The 19,387-nt window shown below is 48.9% G+C and overlaps 1 protein-coding gene across 1 annotated transcript in view; it reads right to left on the bottom strand.

Annotated features, from left to right (window-relative positions):
- Positions 1-19,387, bottom strand: part of PREX1 (phosphatidylinositol-3,4,5-trisphosphate dependent Rac exchange factor 1) — a gene marked incomplete in the record, with an annotated part of 222,925 nt that overhangs the window by 137,677 nt on the left and 65,861 nt on the right. The window contains 3 exon segments of the mRNA XM_073607193.1: positions 5,807-5,905; positions 8,211-8,315; positions 13,454-13,576. Coding sequence (XP_073463294.1) covers positions 5,807-5,905; positions 8,211-8,315; positions 13,454-13,576 — 327 coding nt within the window.

Below are 19,387 nucleotides of genomic sequence, written 5' to 3'. Positions count from 1 at the left end.
CTCAGCTATGATATGGAGAAGAAGAGGGGTGACCACACTGGGAGCTCAGCTATGATATGGAGAAGAAGAGGGGTGACCACACTGGGAGCTCAGCTATGATATGGAGAAGAAGAGGGGTGACCACACTGGAGGCTCAGCTATGATATGGAGAAGAAGAGGGGTGACCACACTGGGAGCTCATCTATGATATGGAGAAGAAGAGGGGTGACCACACTGGGAGCTCAGCTATGATATGGAGAAGAAGAGGGGTGACCACACTGGGGGCTCAGCTATGATATGGTGGAAGAAGAGGGGTGACCACACTGGGGGCTCAGCTATGATATGGAGAAGAAGAGAGGTGAGCACACTGGGAGCTCAGCTATGATATGGAGAAGAAGAAGAGGGGTGACCATACTGAGGGCTCAGCTATGATATGGAGAAGAAGAGGGGTGACCACACTGGGGGCTCAGCTATGATATGGAGAAGAAGAGGGGTGACCACACTGGGGGCTCAGCTATGATATGGAGAAGAAGAGGGGTGACCACACTGGGAGCTCAGCTATGATATGGAGAAGAAGAGGTGTGACCACATTGGAGGCTCAGCTATGATATGGAGAAGAAGAGGGGTGACCACACTGGAGGCTCAGCTATGATATGGAGAAGAAGAGGGGTGACCACACTGAGGGCTCAGCTATGATATGGTGGAAGAAGAGGGGTGACCACACTGGGGGCTCAGCTATGACATGATGGAAGAAGAGGGGTGACCACACTGGGGGCTCAGCTATGATATGGAGAAGAAGAGGGGTGACCACACTGGGAGCTCAGCTATGATATGGAGAAGAAGAGGGGTGACCACACTGGGAGCTCAGCTATGACATGAAGAAGAAGAGGGGTGACCACACTGGGGGCTCAGCTATGACATGATGGCAGAAGAGGGGTGACCACACTGGGAGCTCAGCTATGACATGAAGAAGAAGAGGGGTGACCACACTGGGGGCTCAGCTATGACATGATGGAAGAAGAGGGGTGACCACACTGGGAGCTCAGCTATGATATGGAGAAGAAGAGGGGTGACCACACTGGAGGTTCAGCTATGACATGATGGAAGAAGTGGGGTGACCACACTGGGAGCTCAGCTATGATATGGAGAAGAAGAGGGGTGACCACACTGGAGGTTCAGCTATGACATGATGGAAGAAGTGGGGTGACCACACTGGGAGCTCAGCTATGATATGGAGAAGAAGAGGGGTGACCACACTGGGAGCTCAGCTATGATATGGAGAAAAAGAGGGGTGACCACACTGGAGGCTCAGCTATGATATGGAGAAGAAGAGGGGTGACCACACTGGAGGCTCAGCTATGATATGGAGAAGAAGAGGGGTGACCACACTGGGAGCTCAGCTATGATATGGAGAAGAAGAGGGGTGACCACACTTGGAGCTCAGCTATGATATGGTGGAAGAAGAGGGGTGACCACACTGGGAGCTCAGCTATGACATGATGGAAGAAGAGAGGTGACCACACTGGGAGCTCAGCTATGATATGGAGAAGAAGAGGGGTGACCACACTGGAGGCTCAGCTATGATATGGAGAAGAAGAGGGGTGACCACACTGGGAGCTCAGCTATGATATGGAGAAGAAGAGGGGTGACCACACTGGGAGCTCAGCTATGATATGGAGAAGAAGAGGGGTGACCACACTGGAGGCTCAGCTATGATATGGAGAAGAAGAGGGGTGACCACACTGGAGGCTCAGCTATGATATGGAGAAGAAGAGGGGTGACCACACTGGAGGCTCAGCTATGATATGGAGAAGAAGAGGGGTGACTACACTGGGAGCTCAGCTATGATATGGAGAAGAAGAGGGGTGACCACACTGGGAGCTCAGCTATGACATGATGGAAGAAGAGAGGTGACCACACTGGGAGCTCAGCTATGATATGGAGAAGAAAAGGGGTGACCACACTGGGAGCTCAGCTATGACATGATGGAAGAAGAGAGGTGACCACACTGGGAGCTCAGCTATGATATGGAGAAGAAGAGGGGTGACCACACTGGGAGCTCAGCTATGACATGATGGAAGAAGAGAGGTGACCACACTGGGAGCTCAGCTATGACATGATGGAAGAAGAGAGGTGACCACACTGGGAGCTCAGCTATGATATGGAGAAGAAGAGGGGTGACCACACTGGAGGCTCAGCTATGATATGGAGAAGAAGAGGGGTGACCACACTGGGAGCTCAGCTATGATATGGTGGAAGAAGAGGGGTGACCACACTGGGAGCTCAGCTATGACATGATGGAAGAATAGAGGTGACCACACTGGGAGCTCAGCTATGATATGGAGAAGAAGAGGGGTGACCACACTGGAGGCTCAGCTATGATATGGAGAAGAAGAGGGGTGACCACACTGGAGGCTCAGCTATGATATGGAGAAGAAGAGGGGTGACCACACTGGGGGCTCAGCTATGACATGAAGAAGAAGAGGGGTGACCACACTGGGGGCTCAGCTATGACATGATGGAAGAAGAGGGGTGACCACACTGGGAGCTCAGCTATGACATGAAGAAGAAGAGGGGTGACCACACTGGGGGCTCAGCTATGACATGATGGAAGAAGAGGGGTGACCACACTGGGAGCTCAGCTATGATATGGAGAAGAAGAGGGGTGACCACACTGGAGGTTCAGCTATGACATGATGGAAGAAGTGGGGTGACCACACTGGGAGCTCAGCTATGATATGGAGAAGAAGAGGGGTGACCACACTGGGAGCTCAGCTATGATATGGAGAAGAAGAGGGGTGACCACACTGGAGGCTCAGCTATGATATGGAGAAGAAGAGGGGTGACCACACTGGAGGCTCAGCTATGATATGGAGAAGAAGAGGGGTGACCACACTGGGAGCTCAGCTATGATATGGAGAAGAAGAGGGGTGACCACACTGGAGGTTCAGCTATGACATGATGGAAGAAGTGGGGTGACCACACTGGGAGCTCAGCTATGATATGGAGAAGAAGAGGGGTGACCACACTGGAGGTTCAGCTATGACATGATGGAAGAAGTGGGGTGACCACACTGGGAGCTCAGCTATGATATGGAGAAGAAGAGGGGTGACCACACTGGGAGCTCAGCTATGATATGGAGAAAAAGAGGGGTGACCACACTGGAGGCTCAGCTATGATATGGAGAAGAAGAGGGGTGACCACACTGGAGGCTCAGCTATGATATGGAGAAGAAGAGGGGTGACCACACTGGGAGCTCAGCTATGATATGGAGAAGAAGAGGGGTGACCACACTTGGAGCTCAGCTATGATATGGTGGAAGAAGAGGGGTGACCACACTGGGAGCTCAGCTATGACATGATGGAAGAAGAGAGGTGACCACACTGGGAGCTCAGCTATGATATGGAGAAGAAGAGGGGTGACCACACTGGAGGCTCAGCTATGATATGGAGAAGAAGAGGGGTGACCACACTGGGAGCTCAGCTATGATATGGAGAAGAAGAGGGGTGACCACACTGGGAGCTCAGCTATGATATGGAGAAGAAGAGGGGTGACCACACTGGAGGCTCAGCTATGATATGGAGAAGAAGAGGGGTGACCACACTGGAGGCTCAGCTATGATATGGAGAAGAAGAGGGGTGACCACACTGGAGGCTCAGCTATGATATGGAGAAGAAGAGGGGTGACTACACTGGGAGCTCAGCTATGATATGGAGAAGAAGAGGGGTGACCACACTGGGAGCTCAGCTATGACATGATGGAAGAAGAGAGGTGACCACACTGGGAGCTCAGCTATGATATGGAGAAGAAAAGGGGTGACCACACTGGGAGCTCAGCTATGACATGATGGAAGAAGAGAGGTGACCACACTGGGAGCTCAGCTATGATATGGAGAAGAAGAGGGGTGACCACACTGGGAGCTCAGCTATGACATGATGGAAGAAGAGAGGTGACCACACTGGGAGCTCAGCTATGACATGATGGAAGAAGAGAGGTGACCACACTGGGAGCTCAGCTATGATATGGAGAAGAAGAGGGGTGACCACACTGGAGGCTCAGCTATGATATGGAGAAGAAGAGGGGTGACCACACTGGGAGCTCAGCTATGATATGGTGGAAGAAGAGGGGTGACCACACTGGGAGCTCAGCTATGACATGATGGAAGAATAGAGGTGACCACACTGGGAGCTCAGCTATGATATGGAGAAGAAGAGGGGTGACCACACTGGAGGCTCAGCTATGATATGGAGAAGAAGAGGGGTGACCACACTGGAGGCTCAGCTATGATATGGAGAAGAAGAGGGGTGACCACACTGGGGGCTCAGCTATGACATGAAGAAGAAGAGGGGTGACCACACTGGGGGCTCAGCTATGACATGATGGAAGAAGAGGGGTGACCACACTGGGAGCTCAGCTATGACATGAAGAAGAAGAGGGGTGACCACACTGGGGGCTCAGCTATGACATGATGGAAGAAGAGGGGTGACCACACTGGGAGCTCAGCTATGATATGGAGAAGAAGAGGGGTGACCACACTGGAGGTTCAGCTATGACATGATGGAAGAAGTGGGGTGACCACACTGGGAGCTCAGCTATGATATGGAGAAGAAGAGGGGTGACCACACTGGGAGCTCAGCTATGATATGGAGAAGAAGAGGGGTGACCACACTGGAGGCTCAGCTATGATATGGAGAAGAAGAGGGGTGACCACACTGGAGGCTCAGCTATGATATGGAGAAGAAGAGGGGTGACCACACTGGGAGCTCAGCTATGATATGGAGAAGAAGAGGGGTGACCACACTGGGAGCTCAGCTATGATATGGAGAAGAAGAGGGGTGACCACACTGGAGGCTCAGCTATGATATGGAGAAGAAGAGGGGTGACCACACTGGAGGCTCAGCTATGATATGGAGAAGAAGAGGGGTGACCACACTGGGAGCTCAGCTATGATATGGAGAAGAAGAGGGGTGACCACACTGGGAGCTCAGCTATGACATGATGGAAGAAGAGAGGTGACCACACTGGAGGCTCAGCTATGATATGGAGAAGAAGAGGGGTGACCACACTGGGAGCTCAGCTATGATATGGAGAAGAAAAGGGGTGACCACACTGGGAGCTCAGCTATGACATGGTGGAAGAAGAGAGGTGACCACACTGGGAGCTCAGCTATGATATGGAGAAGAAGAGGGGTGACCACACTGGGAGCTCAGCTATGACATGATGGAAGAAGAGAGGTGACCACACTGGGAGCTCAGCTATGACATGATGGAAGAAGAGAGGTGACCACACTGGGAGCTCAGCTATGATATGGAGAAGAAGAGGGGTGACCACACTGGAGGCTCAGCTATGATATGGAGAAGAAGAGGGGTGACCACACTGGGAGCTCAGCTATGATATGGAGAAGAAGAGGGGTGACCACACTGGGAGCTCAGCTATGATATGGTGGAAGAAGAGGGGTGACCACACTGGGAGCTCAGCTATGATATGGAGAAGAAGAGGGGTGACCACACTGGGAGCTCAGCTATGACATGATGGAAGAAGAGGGGTGACCACACTGGGAGCTCAGCTATGATATGGAGAAGAAGAGGGGTGACCACACTGGAGGCTCAGCTATGATATGATGGAAGAAGAGGGGTGACCACACTGGGAGCTCAGCTATGATATGGAGAAGAAGAGGGGTGACCACACTGGGAGCTCAGCTATGATATGGAGAAGAAGAGGGGTGACCACACTGGGAGCTCAGCTATGATATGGAGAAGAAGAGGGGTGACCACACTGGGGGCTCAGCAATTCTGGAGACACGGGGGACACGGGCGAGACTGAATACCTTTAGTAGTAGCGGGTACTTGCAGATCCTCTGGATGGGGGTGAGCAGATAACCCTCCAATGGGATGTCCGTCTTCCGTCCGCCTAGCAACATGCAGCTCTGAAACAACAACACAGGTTAAGGTAATGAGGAAAAGAGCAGTGGGTGGGGTTACACTGAGACAAACTGACCAATCAGAATACACCTCTCACTGTCGCTATGAAAGGGGGGAGGAGCCCTAGATACAGAGCATCCAGAAAGTATTCACAGCACTTCACTTTTTTCACATTTTGTTATTTTACAGCCTTATTCAAAAAATGGATTAAATGCATTATTTTCCTGAAAAATCTCCAAAAAATTCCCCCATAATGACAACGTGAGAGAAGTTTGTTTGAAATCTTTGCAAATTTATTAAAAAATAAAAAATAAAGAAAATCCCATGTACATAAGTATCACAGGCTCCTCCCATCCTGTGATACTTATGTACATGGGAGGAGCCTGTGATACTTATGTACATGGGAGGAGCCTGTGATGCTTATGTACATGGGAGGAGCCTGTGATACTTCTGTACATGGGAGGAGCCTGTGATACTTCTGTACATGGGAGGAGCCTGTGATACTTATGTACATGGGAGGAGTCTGTGATACTTCTGTACATGGGAGGAGTCTGTGATACTTCTGTACATGGGAGGAGCCTGTGATACTTATGTACATGGGAGGAGTCTGTGATACTTCTGTACATGGGAGGAGCCTGTGATACTTATGTACATGGGAGGAGCCTGTGATACTTATGTACATGGGAGGAGCCTGTGATACTTATGTACATGGGAGGAGCCTGTGATACTTATGTACATGGGAGGAGTCTGTGATACTTATGTACATGGGAGGAGTCTGTGATACTTATGTACATGGGAGGAGTCTGTGATACTTATGTACATGGGAGGAGTCTGTGATACTTATGTACATGGGAGGAGCCTGTGATACTTATGTACATGGGAGGAGTCTGTGATACTTATGTACATGGGAGGAGTCTGTGATACTTATGTACATGGGAGGAGCCTGTGATACTTATGTACATGGGAGGAGTCTGTGATACTTATGTACATGAGATTTTTTTCCTTTTTTATTTGTAATCAATTTGCAAAGATTTTCAACAAACTTCTCTCATGTTGTCATTATGGGGGATTGTTTGTAGAATTTTGAGGAAAATAATGAATTGAATCCATTTTGGAATAATTCTGTAACATAACAAAATATGGAAAAAGTGAAGCGCTGTGAATACTTTCCGGATGTTCTGTAGATTCCAATCAGGAACACATCACAGCGAGGAGGCAAGTGCTACAAATCACAGCAGCCAATCAGACGGCAGGTATTACCGCTCTGATACAAACATGTACAGGTTGCTATGGGTTACAGCACATTGCACTCGCCTACTGAAGTCTATATAGAGAGACTTTACATGTTACCATTATACCTTCACTGGCTACATGCTTGTTCCAAGTCAGAACGAACAGGTACCAGTGACAGCCCGGCCAATGAGGCATTTCAGGAGGAGGTTGTATGTCAATCAGTGGAGGTTCCCTTTAAATTATGCATTTTCTAGTCCCTTTTCCTGTATGACAGGGACTGAGAATATCCCAGCATGGACCAGTCATTACCCAGAATCCTCTGCTGCAGCACAGGGACTGAGAATATCCCAGCATGGACCAGTCAGTACCCAGAATCCTCTGCTGCACCACAGGGACTGGGAATACCCCAGTAAGAACCTTTAACCCAACCACCTAATACTACTACTACTAAACCGATTAATAATAATATTACTACTAATAATAATAAACTACTAAACTAAAGCAATTGAATATGTTATTACTACTAATAAAAAACGGACTAAAACAGTATTATTAATAAACCAACTGATACTACTATTACTAATAATAATAAACTGACCAATAATAATAATAATAAAGCTAATAATAATAAACTGACCTATAATACCAATAATGATAATATTAATACAAATAATAATGAACACACTAATAATAATAATAATAATAAACTGACCAATAATAATAAAATGATGTAACAATATATATATATTAATTTTAAAAAAATGACAACCATTGATGTAATAATAATTATTATTTTTAGTATTATTATTATTAATAATATTATTCATAATGACCAAATATAATTAATATTAATAACTAAAATAATAATCAATAATAATGACCAATAAAAATAACATCATCATTATTTTGAAGGGCCCCGGGTCAGTATGTTCCCCGGTCCTGGCTCCACCCCCTCTGATTCCTGTCTCAGGTTATACATCTCAGAATCATGTGACAGGAGGCAGCAGCCCCACCCCGGTGCACTGTGAGAAGCCTGCTGAAGGAAGGAGAAGGGAGGAGGAGTCAAAGTGAACTCACCAATAGGAAGGCTCGGACGTTGGGGACTTTGTTGAGCTCCATCAGTAATCTCAGCGCCTTCTCATGGTTGCTGCAATACTCCTCATAGACACAGAATCTCTCCTTCTGGGGGAAGAAAACAAACACAAGACACATGAGGAGGACTCTTCCATCGGGGGGCGCTACACACAGGCCGGGGTGCAGAGGATGGAGGGCTGAGCCTGGCCCCTGTCCTCACAGAGCGCTGACATATACAGTAGGGCAGTACAAGTCTGGGTGTGCTTCCTGTTAGAGGGTGACAACGCTCTGTCCCCGTCCCCTCATTCTGCTCCTGTGTTGTCACCCATCACACGGGGCCTCCAATGGGGACCACAAGTGGCGGTTTCAGCGTACATTCCCCAGACATGGAGATCCCATCAGGAGACCCGCCCACTGCACTGCATGTAAAGAGAAGTGGCTGCAAAGAGGCCGCAGGAGATCTGCAGGGCTGAGATGTAACAAAGAATGAAAAAAAAAAAAGGGAGACAATCATTGTCTTTATATATATATAAAATAAAAAAAGTGAATCGCACAGAGCTGGGACCACATCTATACAAGTTTTAATATATATATATATACACTGAAGAAGGATCGGTGGTTTTCTTGTTTGGGTGAGAAGGGGACGAATGATACAGAGGGTCACCTCTGATCCCAGGTCAAAGGTGTAAATGACAAACCATGTGATTGGATGAATGGAAGGAGGAGAATCCAGCAAACTCCGCAGTCATGTCATTCTCTCCATCAGTAATAGAGAAATAAATCCCCTCTGGACCCCCCCCCTCCCCCCCTCAGGAAATTGGGAGAATTATTTGTATCTCGCCAACTGTCTGCCTTCCATTTCACACCAATAAAAAGTTGGACTTCCAGGCTCAGCCATCAATCATTTTTCCATCAGGCAGTGCAATACACACAGACGTCAGAGTGGGGGCGCTGTGGAGCCGAGTTGTGTAGATGATCTCCCTGGAGGAAGGTGGAGGAATGGAGAGAAATCATCCTGTATGGGGGGCAGAGATCATCCTGTATGGGGGGCAGAAATCATCCTGTATGGGGGGCAGAGATCCTCCAACAGGCTTCCTGTGCTGATCCGCCTGGAGGAAAACAACGCAGCCCCTCCCTCCATGTCAACCCCCCCACCATTTATTCACCCCCCCATGTCAGCACCCCCCAACCATTCCTTCACCCCCCCCTCCATGTCAGCACCCCCCAACCATTCCTTCACCCCCCCCTCCATGTCAGCACCCCCCCACCATCCCTTCACCCCCCCACCATGTCAACCCCCCCCACCATTTATTCACCCCCCTCAATGTCAGCACCCCCCCCACCATCCCTTCACCCCCCCTCCATGTCAACCCCCCCCCACCATTTATTCACCCCCCTCAATGTCAGCACCCCCCCACCATCCCTTCACCCCCCACCATGTCAACCCCCCCCACCATTTATTCACCCCCCTCAATGTCAGCACCCCCCCACCATCCCTTCACCCCCCCTCCATGTCAACCCCCCCCCCATCATTTATTCACCCCCCTCAATGTCAGCACCCCCCCACCATCCCTTCACCCCCCCTCCATGTCAACCCCCCCCCCCATCATTTATTCACCCCCCTCAATGTCAGCACCCCCCCACCATCCCTTCACCCCCCCTCAATGTCAGCACCCCCCCTCCATGTCAGCACCCCCCCTCAATGTCAGCACCCCCCCACCATCCCTTCACCCCCCCCTCCATGTCAGCACCCCCCCACCATCCCTTCATCCCCCCCCCACCATTTATTCACCACCCTCAATGTCAGCACCCCCCCCACCATCCCTTCACCCCCCCTCCATGTCAACCCCCCCACCATTTATTCACCCCCCTCAATGTCAGCACCCCCCCCCCACCATCCCTTCACCCCCCCACCATCCCTTCACCCCCCCCACCATTTATTCACCCCCCTCCATGTCAACCCCCTCACCATCCCTTCACCCCCCCTCCATGTCAGCAACCCCCCTCACCCCCCTCTATGTCAACGCCCCCCCACCATTCCTTCACCCCCCCTCCATCCCTTCAACCCCCTCCATGTCAGCACCCCCCCACCATCCATCACCCCCCTCCATGTCAACCCCGCCCACCATACCTTCACCCCCCCACCATCCATCACCCCCCCTCCATGTCAACCCCGCCCACCATACCTTCACCCCCCCCTCCATCCATCACCCCCCCTCCATGTCAGCACCCAGGTGTTTGTTTTCAGGACAGGATTACGGTCAGCAGACTCAGGGGGAGGGGCACCTTGTACACCACATGCGGCTCTCACATGAACACAGCAATGATCTCTTATTACAGCTGGAGGATAATCTACTTACATTTTGCGTTTCCTGCCCCCCCCCCCCCTCATTCATGTGCAAATGATAAAAAATTAAACCCTTCTGTTTGTATTACATTCCTTTTTTTAGGTCCAGTGACATCATCACAGGGTCTCTGTGCTTATCTATGCAATGCAGGCAGATCATGGCTGGTGGGAGGAGCCAGCAGAGTGCTGCACAAAACTTCCTGATAACTACAATGTGTACAGTGCCATGTGCAACAATGTACCAATCCGTGTGCAGTTATCTAGAGCCCAGGGTGAACATGCCCCCTTCCCCCCCCCATAAAAAAAAACAAAAAACAAAAACACCCCACCTACCACAAATCCTCTACCCTTCAAATCCCTCAAATTTCCTCTTCGAGCACACATCCTCATCTCCCTCCCGGCACAAATCCCACCCCCTCTCCATCCCCCCTCCCGACACAAATCTCCCCGCCCACAACTAACACAAATCCTCCCCCCTCTACCATAGCACAAATCACCCCCCCAACCTCCCCTCCCAGGACACCCCCCCCCCCCAGTTTCCCCTCCTAGCACAATTCCCCGCCCCCTCTACCAAATCACCCCTCCCCCACATTCCCCCTAATAACACAAATCCTCCCCCCTCTCAAATTTCCCCTCCCCCCTTTAACGTAGCACAAACTCCCCCCACATCCCCCCTCCTAGCACAAATCACCCCCCTAACCTCCCCTCCCAGGACACCCCCCCCCCCAGTTTCCCCTCCTAGCACAATTCCCCTCCCCTCTATCAAATCAGCCCCCCTCCACATCCCCCCTACTATCACAAATCCCCCCCCCAAATTTCCCCAAAATCCAGAAGTAAAGGAGGGAGAAATCACCGCTCTAAGGAGGTCAATCAGAAACCTCTCCTCCAGACTGGAATCCTCAGGTGCCGGAAATGCTTGTAATGATGAACGTGAGAAAAGTCCTGGACAGCCGCACTCAAACAGAAATCGCCTTTATTCAGTAAAAACAATAAAAGTACATGTATGCCACAGCGAGAAGAGGGAATCTGACGCGTTTCACACTGTAGTCAGTACTTAATCTTAGCTAAGATTAAGCACTGACTACAGTGTGAAACACGTCAGATTCCCTCTTCTCGCTGTGGCATACATGTACTTTTATTGTTTTTACTGAATAAAGGCGATTTCTATTTGAGTGCGGCTGTCCAGGACTTTTCTCACGTTCAATATTAACACAAATTCCCCCCCCCCCCCCCATTTCCCCTCCTAGCACAATTCTCCTCCATCCTCTACCGGAAGCCATGACATCACTGGGAAGCCATGACATCATCGGGAAGCCATGACATCATCGGGAAGCCATGACATCATCGGGAAGCCATGACATCACGGGGAAGCCATGACATCATCAGGAAGCCATGACATCATCAGGGTGCCTGGGACTCCTCCTGAAGGTGAAGTCATGTGATGATCTCTGTCAGGTTGACCTCTCTCTGTGATGACACCACAAAACATCAATAAATAATACTCATGGCGTCCTTCACCCCCCCCCCCCCCCCTCAGGATATGGAGAGGATGAGGGACTTCAAGCTCCAACATGCCCTACAAGGGGTGACCCCTCCCCCCACTCAGAATCAGCCTTCTTGGATTATTGGGGTGAGTTCAAACTGATCATCTTCTTATCGCAATGAGATGGAGGAATGCGGTGACCCCCGTGGACCATGTCTGCTTTGAAACAGTCACTCTCCATCCAAAGCCCATGTGGCCTGGTGACAACCCAGGAAAACATTTGGGGTCAGGGACGGAGCGTTGTCACCTTATAACAGGAAGTCCCTGAACAAGGACTTTTGATGGAATTTTCTACAGTGTGTGTTGAAACAGTCACTCTCCATTCCAGAGCCCACGTGACGGGGTGACAACACAAGAGCAGAATTGGGAATCAGGGACAGAGCGTTGTCACCCTGTAACAGTAAGTGCCTGAACAAAGGCTTTTAATGGAATTTTCCGATGGTGACAACAGTAGCCCCATGCCTACATTATGTGTTCAAACAGCCACTTGTAGTTCTCATTGGAAGCCCATGTGACAGGGTGACAACAAAAGAGCACAATTAGGAGACAAGAACTGAGGGTTGTCACCCTGTATCAGGAAGTGCCCTAACAAAGGCTTTTAATGCCATTTTTGATGGTGACACCAGTAGTCCCATTCCTGTGTAATGAGTGTTGAAACAACCACTTGTAATTCCCATTGGAAGCCGTGTGACAGGGTGACAAAGCAATTGGCAGAAAGGGACAGTGCGTTGTCACCCTATAACAGGAAGTCCCCGAACAAGGACTAATAATTAAATTTTCTGATGGGGACATCATCAGCCCCATGCCTACATTATGTGTGTTGAAACAGTCACTCGCCATTCAGCGCCCATGTGACAGGGTGACAACCCAGGAGAACAATTGGGGGACAGGGACAGAGCGTTGTCACCCTGTAACCGGAAGTGCCTGAACCAGGACTTTTCCAATGGTGACAACAGTGGCCCCTATTTCTGCATTATGTGTTGAAATGGCCACTTGTAATCTCCATTGGAAGCCTGTGTGACGAGGTGACAACGCAAGAGCACAATTGGGGGACAGGGACAGAGCGTTGTCACCCTGTAACAGGAAGTGCCTGACCAAGGACCTTCATGACAGGATCACCAGGGATTATTTGAATGAAAGCTTCTCTCATCATTATCTAAATGTGGAACAGATACAAATGGGACTTTGGCGGTTTGGAAAGCGCAGAGATTTGTCAGCGGTGGGATTGCACGTTGTGTAAAGGAGTGAGGGGCCGATTGGGGCCGATAGGGGCCGGCGAGGGCCGGAGATAAGCGGACGGCTCGGCCACCACACAGGAAGCTGCACAGCTCAGATAAGCAAAGAAAAGCCACTCACAAACTTCAGGAAGATGAGTCCCAGCTGGTGGTGGGACTGCGGCTCCGGCTGGAGGGCGCCCTCCAGTGACTCCAGGAACGCCCGGTGCACCTGCAGGATGTCCTCAATGTTGGAGAACAAAATCTGGGGGAGGAAAAACAAGACAACGTCAGATTTCCTGGAAACTACCTGCCGGGTCTAAGAGGGCTTATCTCATTCAGCAGGGGGAGGGGGAGCTACTAATTAGTGGATGTCATCCTATGGAATATTGGGGGGGGGGGGGCTCAACTGTGGCCCCTGACATCACCAGAGGGCCACACATAATGTTCAGTACATGTAATACTAGAGAAGACTAAAGACACACTAAAGGAAATAATGGCCAGAGTCAGACACTTTGTAAATGCTACAGGTTAGATTGGAGACTGGGAACATGCTACAGGTTGGCTGGAGACTGAGGAAATGCTACAGGTTAGGTTGGAGGCTGGAAACATGCTACAGGTTAGGTTGGAGGCTGGAAACATGCTACAGGTTAGGTTGGAGGCTGGAAACATGCTACAGGTTAGATTGGAGACTGAGGACATGCTACAGGTTAGTTTGGAGGCTGGAAACATGCTACAGGTTAGGTCTGAGACGGGGGATATGCTACAGATTAGGATGGAGAGTGGCGACATGCTGCAGGTTATGTTGGAGACTGAGGACATGCTACAGGTTTGGTTAGAGGCTGGAGACACGCTAGAGTAAGAAAAGTGTGACAATATTTTTAGGATAATTAGTGGTGGCCTTCACTCCGGGCCTACAACAAGAGATAGAGAACATGACATCATTTTTCAGATGTGGTCATCAGTGATGGGCTTCATACTTGGCCTAGTGCAAGTATGCAGAGTGTGACGTCCTGTTGCTTGGCCTAGTGCAAGTGGTGGCCCTCATTTCTGGCCTTGAGCAATTATGCAGAGTGTGACATCATTTTTAGGATGTGGTCATTAGTGGCGGCCTTTATACTTGACCTTGATCAAGTATACAGAGTGTGATGTCATTTTTAGGGTGTGGTCATCTGTGTTGGCCTTCACACTTGACCTAGAGTAAGTATGCAAAGTGTGACATTATTTTCTGGGATCATTAATGCTGGCCTTCACTCCTGGTCTACAGGAAGTATGGAGAGCGCAACATCATTTTTAAGATGTGGAGGCCACCACTGATGACCACATCTGGCCTAGTACAACTATGCAGAAAGTGACATCATGTTTCCTAGTTTAGTGCAAGTGTGCAGAGCATGAAGTCATTTTTAAGATGTGGTCATCAGCGGTGGCCTTCATTCTTGGCCTTGTGTAAGTGTGCAGAGCGGGACGTCATGTTTAGAACGTGGTCATTGGTGGCCTTTACACTTGGCCTAGAGCAAGTATGCAACGCACGACATCATTTTAACATGTGGTCCTCAATGGTGGCCTTCATACCTGACCTAGATTAAGTATACAGGGCGTGACCTTAAATTTAGGATGCGGTAAACTGTGGTGGCCTTTATTCTTGGCCTAGTGCAAGTGTGCAGCCTGTGACATCATTTTACGCATGTGGTAATCAGTGGTGGCCTTCTTTCTTGGCCTAGTACAAATATGCAGAGCATGAAGTCATTTTACAGATGTGGTCATCAGTGGTGGCCTTCTTTCCTAGCCTAGAGCAGGTATGCAGATGTGACATCATGTTTGGGATGTGGCCATCAGTGTTAGCCTTCACACTTGTGTCCTAACAGGTTCCCTTTATGTCCCTCATGATCTCTAGGTCACAGCGGGCCGGGCAGGGCCTGGGTAAAGCTCCTGTTCCCCACCATGCCGGGACGATAGAGGCCTGGTGAACATTTCACACACTTTGCTGCTTTTCATGTGGCTCCAGGCCGCGCTCCCAATAAAAGATTTACGCAGGACGGCATTTCCTCTCTGGCCAGCTTCATGAATGAGTCCTCAGTGTGCGGACACAGCTGAGGGGGTTAATACTCCGACTCTGGCAGAGAAAAGTCACATTCTCCAGAGATACAATCCCTGCATCACTTCAGCTGCTACACAACAAAGACGCCTTGGTGCATGGCTCCGCCGTCAACAAAGCGCCTTTCCCCAAATGCATTCTACACCAAGACACTGAGGGGTCTGTCCAAGAGGAGCATGCAGAGCAGGTGCATTGTGGGGCCGCAGCAAGCCATACACCAGGCCCATCAATAGGAGCCAAACATCTAGAGGAAGCCCAGAAATGGTGACACGAGGATCCGATCTGAAATTAATTGTTTCCAGGAGGTTTAATAAACTGCTGATCACAGCGTCCCCACGCCAGCATGATAATCGCAGCCTTATGATACCGTGTGAAAGGCTCCTGTCACGCTGCGATTTATTTGTGTCTTTATGAAGAACGACCCAGTACCTCCAGAAGAATCATCTGCCTGTGCAGAAGTTAAACAGGGACTGACGAATACCATGGGTCACATGGAAGGGTAGTGCTAGAACCTCGGGACTGTCCTACTGACAAAAGGGGAATAGTAATGATTGGACAGGGGATCTGGATTCTGGGTGGGCAGCTTCCCCCATGCCAAAGAGTTTCCATGGTTTCCTTGGTTGGTCAGTGAGAGACTGACGTGCCACGCTGAAAGTTGCCCATCCAGATATCGCCGTTTTCCAAAATGAGATAAATGGCTTTACATGTTTTGGGGGTCAGACAACGCCCCTTCATTAGGGCCATAAGAATACAACTGAGTCCAGATGTAGCCCTTAGGAAGGGTTATTCCCCGATTCCCAACATGTGTTGAGCTTCATCAGGGCTCTTTTGTATTCTCGTAACCCTGATAAAGAGAGATTTGTCTGATCTCCAAAACGCGTTGGCTTGGTGATAAAGCCAATACCAGGGCATCATCAGGGCTCTATTGTATTCTCGTAACCCTGATAAAGGGGGTGTTGCCTGATCTCCAAAATGTGCTGGCTTTGTGATAAACCTTCATCAGAGCTTCATCAGGGCTCTATTGCATTCTTGTAACCGTGATAAAAGGGGGTGTTGCCTGATCTCTGAAATGTCTTGGCTTTTGATAAACCTTCATCAAAGCTTCATCAGACTTATTTTGTATTCCTGTAATCCTGATAAAGAACAAGTTATCTAATTCCAAAACATTTTGGAACACCAGGGCTACATCGGGGATCTTTTGTATTCTTGTAATCCAGATAAAGGTAGTGTTGTCTGATCTCAAAACGTGTTGGCTTGGAAATGAAGCCAACATCAGGGTACTATTGTATTTCTGTAACCCTGATAAAGGGGGTGTTGTCTTATTCCAAAATGTGTTGGCTTGGTGATAAAGCCAACACCTAAACTTCATCAGGGCTCTTTTGTATTCTTGTAACCCTGAAAAAGGGGGAGTGTGGTCTGATTCCAAAGCGTCTTGTCTTCAAAATAAAGCCAACACCAGGGCTTCATCAGGGCTCTATTGTATTCTTGCAACCCTGACGAAGGGCATGCTGTATGATCCAAAAACATGTTCGCTTGGTGATAAAGCCAACACTAGGGCTACACGAGGGCTCTTTTATAAGGCTTTACATGTTGTGGGGCCAGACAATGCCCCTTCATCAGGGCTGCAAGAATACAACAGAATCCAGATGTGGCCCTGAGGAAGGGTTATTCCCAGATTCCCAACACGTGTTGGCCTGGTGGGCTTCACCAGGGCTCTATTGTATTCTTGTAAGCCTAATAAAAGGGAGAGTTGTTTGACCCCAAAACGTGTTGGCTTGGTGATAAAGCCAACATCAGGGCTCTACTATATTCTTGTAACCCTGATAAAGGGAGTGCTGTCATTTCCCAAAATGTGTTGCCTTGGTGATAAAGCCAACACCAGGGCTTCATCAGGGCTCTATTGTATTCTTGTAACCCTGATAAAGGGAGTGTTGTCTGATCCACAAGCGTGTTGGCTTGGTGATAAAGCCAACACCGGGGCTTCATTGTGTTCTTGTAACCCTGATAAAGGGAGAGTTGTCTGATCCCAAAATGCATTGGCTTGAAAATAAAGCCAACACAAGGGCTTCATCAAGACTCTGTAACCCCGATAAAGGGAGTGCTGTCAGTTCCCAAAATGTGTTGGATTGGCGATAAGGCCAACACCAGGGCTTCATCAAGGCTCTATTGTATTCTTGTAACCCTGACAAAGGGAGTGTTGTCCGATCCCAAAGCGTGTTGGCTTGGTGATAAGGCCAATATCAGGGCTCTATTGTATTCTTGTAACCCTGATAAGGGGAGTGCTGTCAGTTCCCAAAACGTTGTGGCTTGGTGATAAGGCCAACACCAGGGCTTCATCAAGCCTCTATTGTATTTTTGTAACCCTAATAAAGGGAGTGTTGTCTGATCCCAAAGTGTGTTGGCTTGGTGATAAAGCCAACACCAGGGCTTAATCAGGGTTCTATTGGATTCTTGTAACCCTGATAAAGGGAGAGTTGTCTGATCACAAAACGTGTTGGCTTGGTGATAAAGTCTTTTATCTCATGTTGGAATAAATATTTCTCTGGATGTGTATCTTCAGTGTGGTGCCTCAATCTTAGACTCTCCCCAATAATAGCATCACATGGAAGGTTAGTCCTGCAACCTCAGTCTTGCTCCCACGATAACGGAGGAATAGTGATGATTGGACAGGGTATCTGGATTCTGAGTGAGCAGCTTCTACATGCCAAAGAATTTCCACCGTTTCTTGGGTTTGTTAATAGGAGGTAAAAGTGCCACACCTAATGTTACCCATCCAGATATAGCTGTATTCCAACATGAGATAAAATACTTTGTCATAAAGCCAACATGTTTTGGGGCTCAGGCAATGCCCTTTCATCCAGGCTACAAGAATACAACAGCCCTGATGCCATGATAAAGGGGGCGTTTTCTGATCACCAAGACATGAAGGGAAAGCCAACACCAAAGCTTCATCAGGGCTCTGTATTCTTGTAGCACTGAAAAAGGGGGGTGTTCTCTGTTCCCCAAAACTGTATTAGCGCGTGATAAAGCCAACACAAGGGCTACACCAGGCCTCTGTTGTATGCTTGCAGCCCTGGTAATGGGGGTGTTCTTTGACCCCCCAAAACATGTTGGCTTTGTGATAAAGATAGCCCAATGGCTTCATCAGGGCTCTATTGTATTCTTTTATCCCTAATAGAGAGGTAGTTCTCTGATCCTAAAAACATGTTGGCTTTGTTATCAAGCCAGCGTCAGGGTTACATCAGGGCTCTGTTGTATTGTAGATCTGATAAAGGGGGTGTTCCCTGATCCCTAAAACATGTTGTCTTGGTGTTAAAACCAACACCAGAGCTTGTCTGTTGTATTCTTGTAGCCCCCGAAAAAGAGGGCATTTCTTGATCTCCAAAACGTGTTGGCTTTGTGATAGAACCAACACCAGGGCTCCATCTGGGCTCCTCAAAATTCAAGTAGTCCTGATAAAGAGAGCATTCCCTAATCCCCAAAACATGTTTGCTTGGCAATAAAGCCAACACGAGAGCTTCGTCAGGTTTCTGTTGTACTCTTGTAGCCCCAAAAAAGGAGGCATCCCCTGACCTCTAAAACGTGTTGGCTTTGTGATAGAACCAACACCATGGCTTTATCTGGGCTCCTCTGTATTCAAGTAGTCCTGATAAAAAGAAAATTTTCCAATCCCCAAAACATGTTTGCTTGGCAATAAAGCCAACACGAGGGCTTAATCAGGGATCTGTTGTACTCTTGTAGCCTTGAATGAAGGGGTATTCCCTGATCATCAAAACGTATTGGCTTGGTGATAAAGTCAACACCAGGGTTACATCAGGGCTCTGTTGTAGTCTTGAAGACCTGATAAAGCAGGTGCTCCTTGACTTCCAAAACATGTTGGCTAAAGCCAACACCAGGTATTCATCAGGGTTTGGTTGTACTCTAGTAGCCCTGATTAAGGGGGCATTCCCTGATCCTCAAAACATATTGGCTTGGTGAAAA

Source organism: Aquarana catesbeiana, linkage group LG12 (genome assembly GCF_042186555.1).
Source record: "Aquarana catesbeiana isolate 2022-GZ linkage group LG12, ASM4218655v1, whole genome shotgun sequence".
Lineage (NCBI taxonomy): Eukaryota > Metazoa > Chordata > Amphibia > Anura > Ranidae > Aquarana > Aquarana catesbeiana.
The sequence above is the reverse complement of the archived record's forward strand: the minus strand, read 5'-3'. Positions and strand labels throughout refer to the sequence as shown.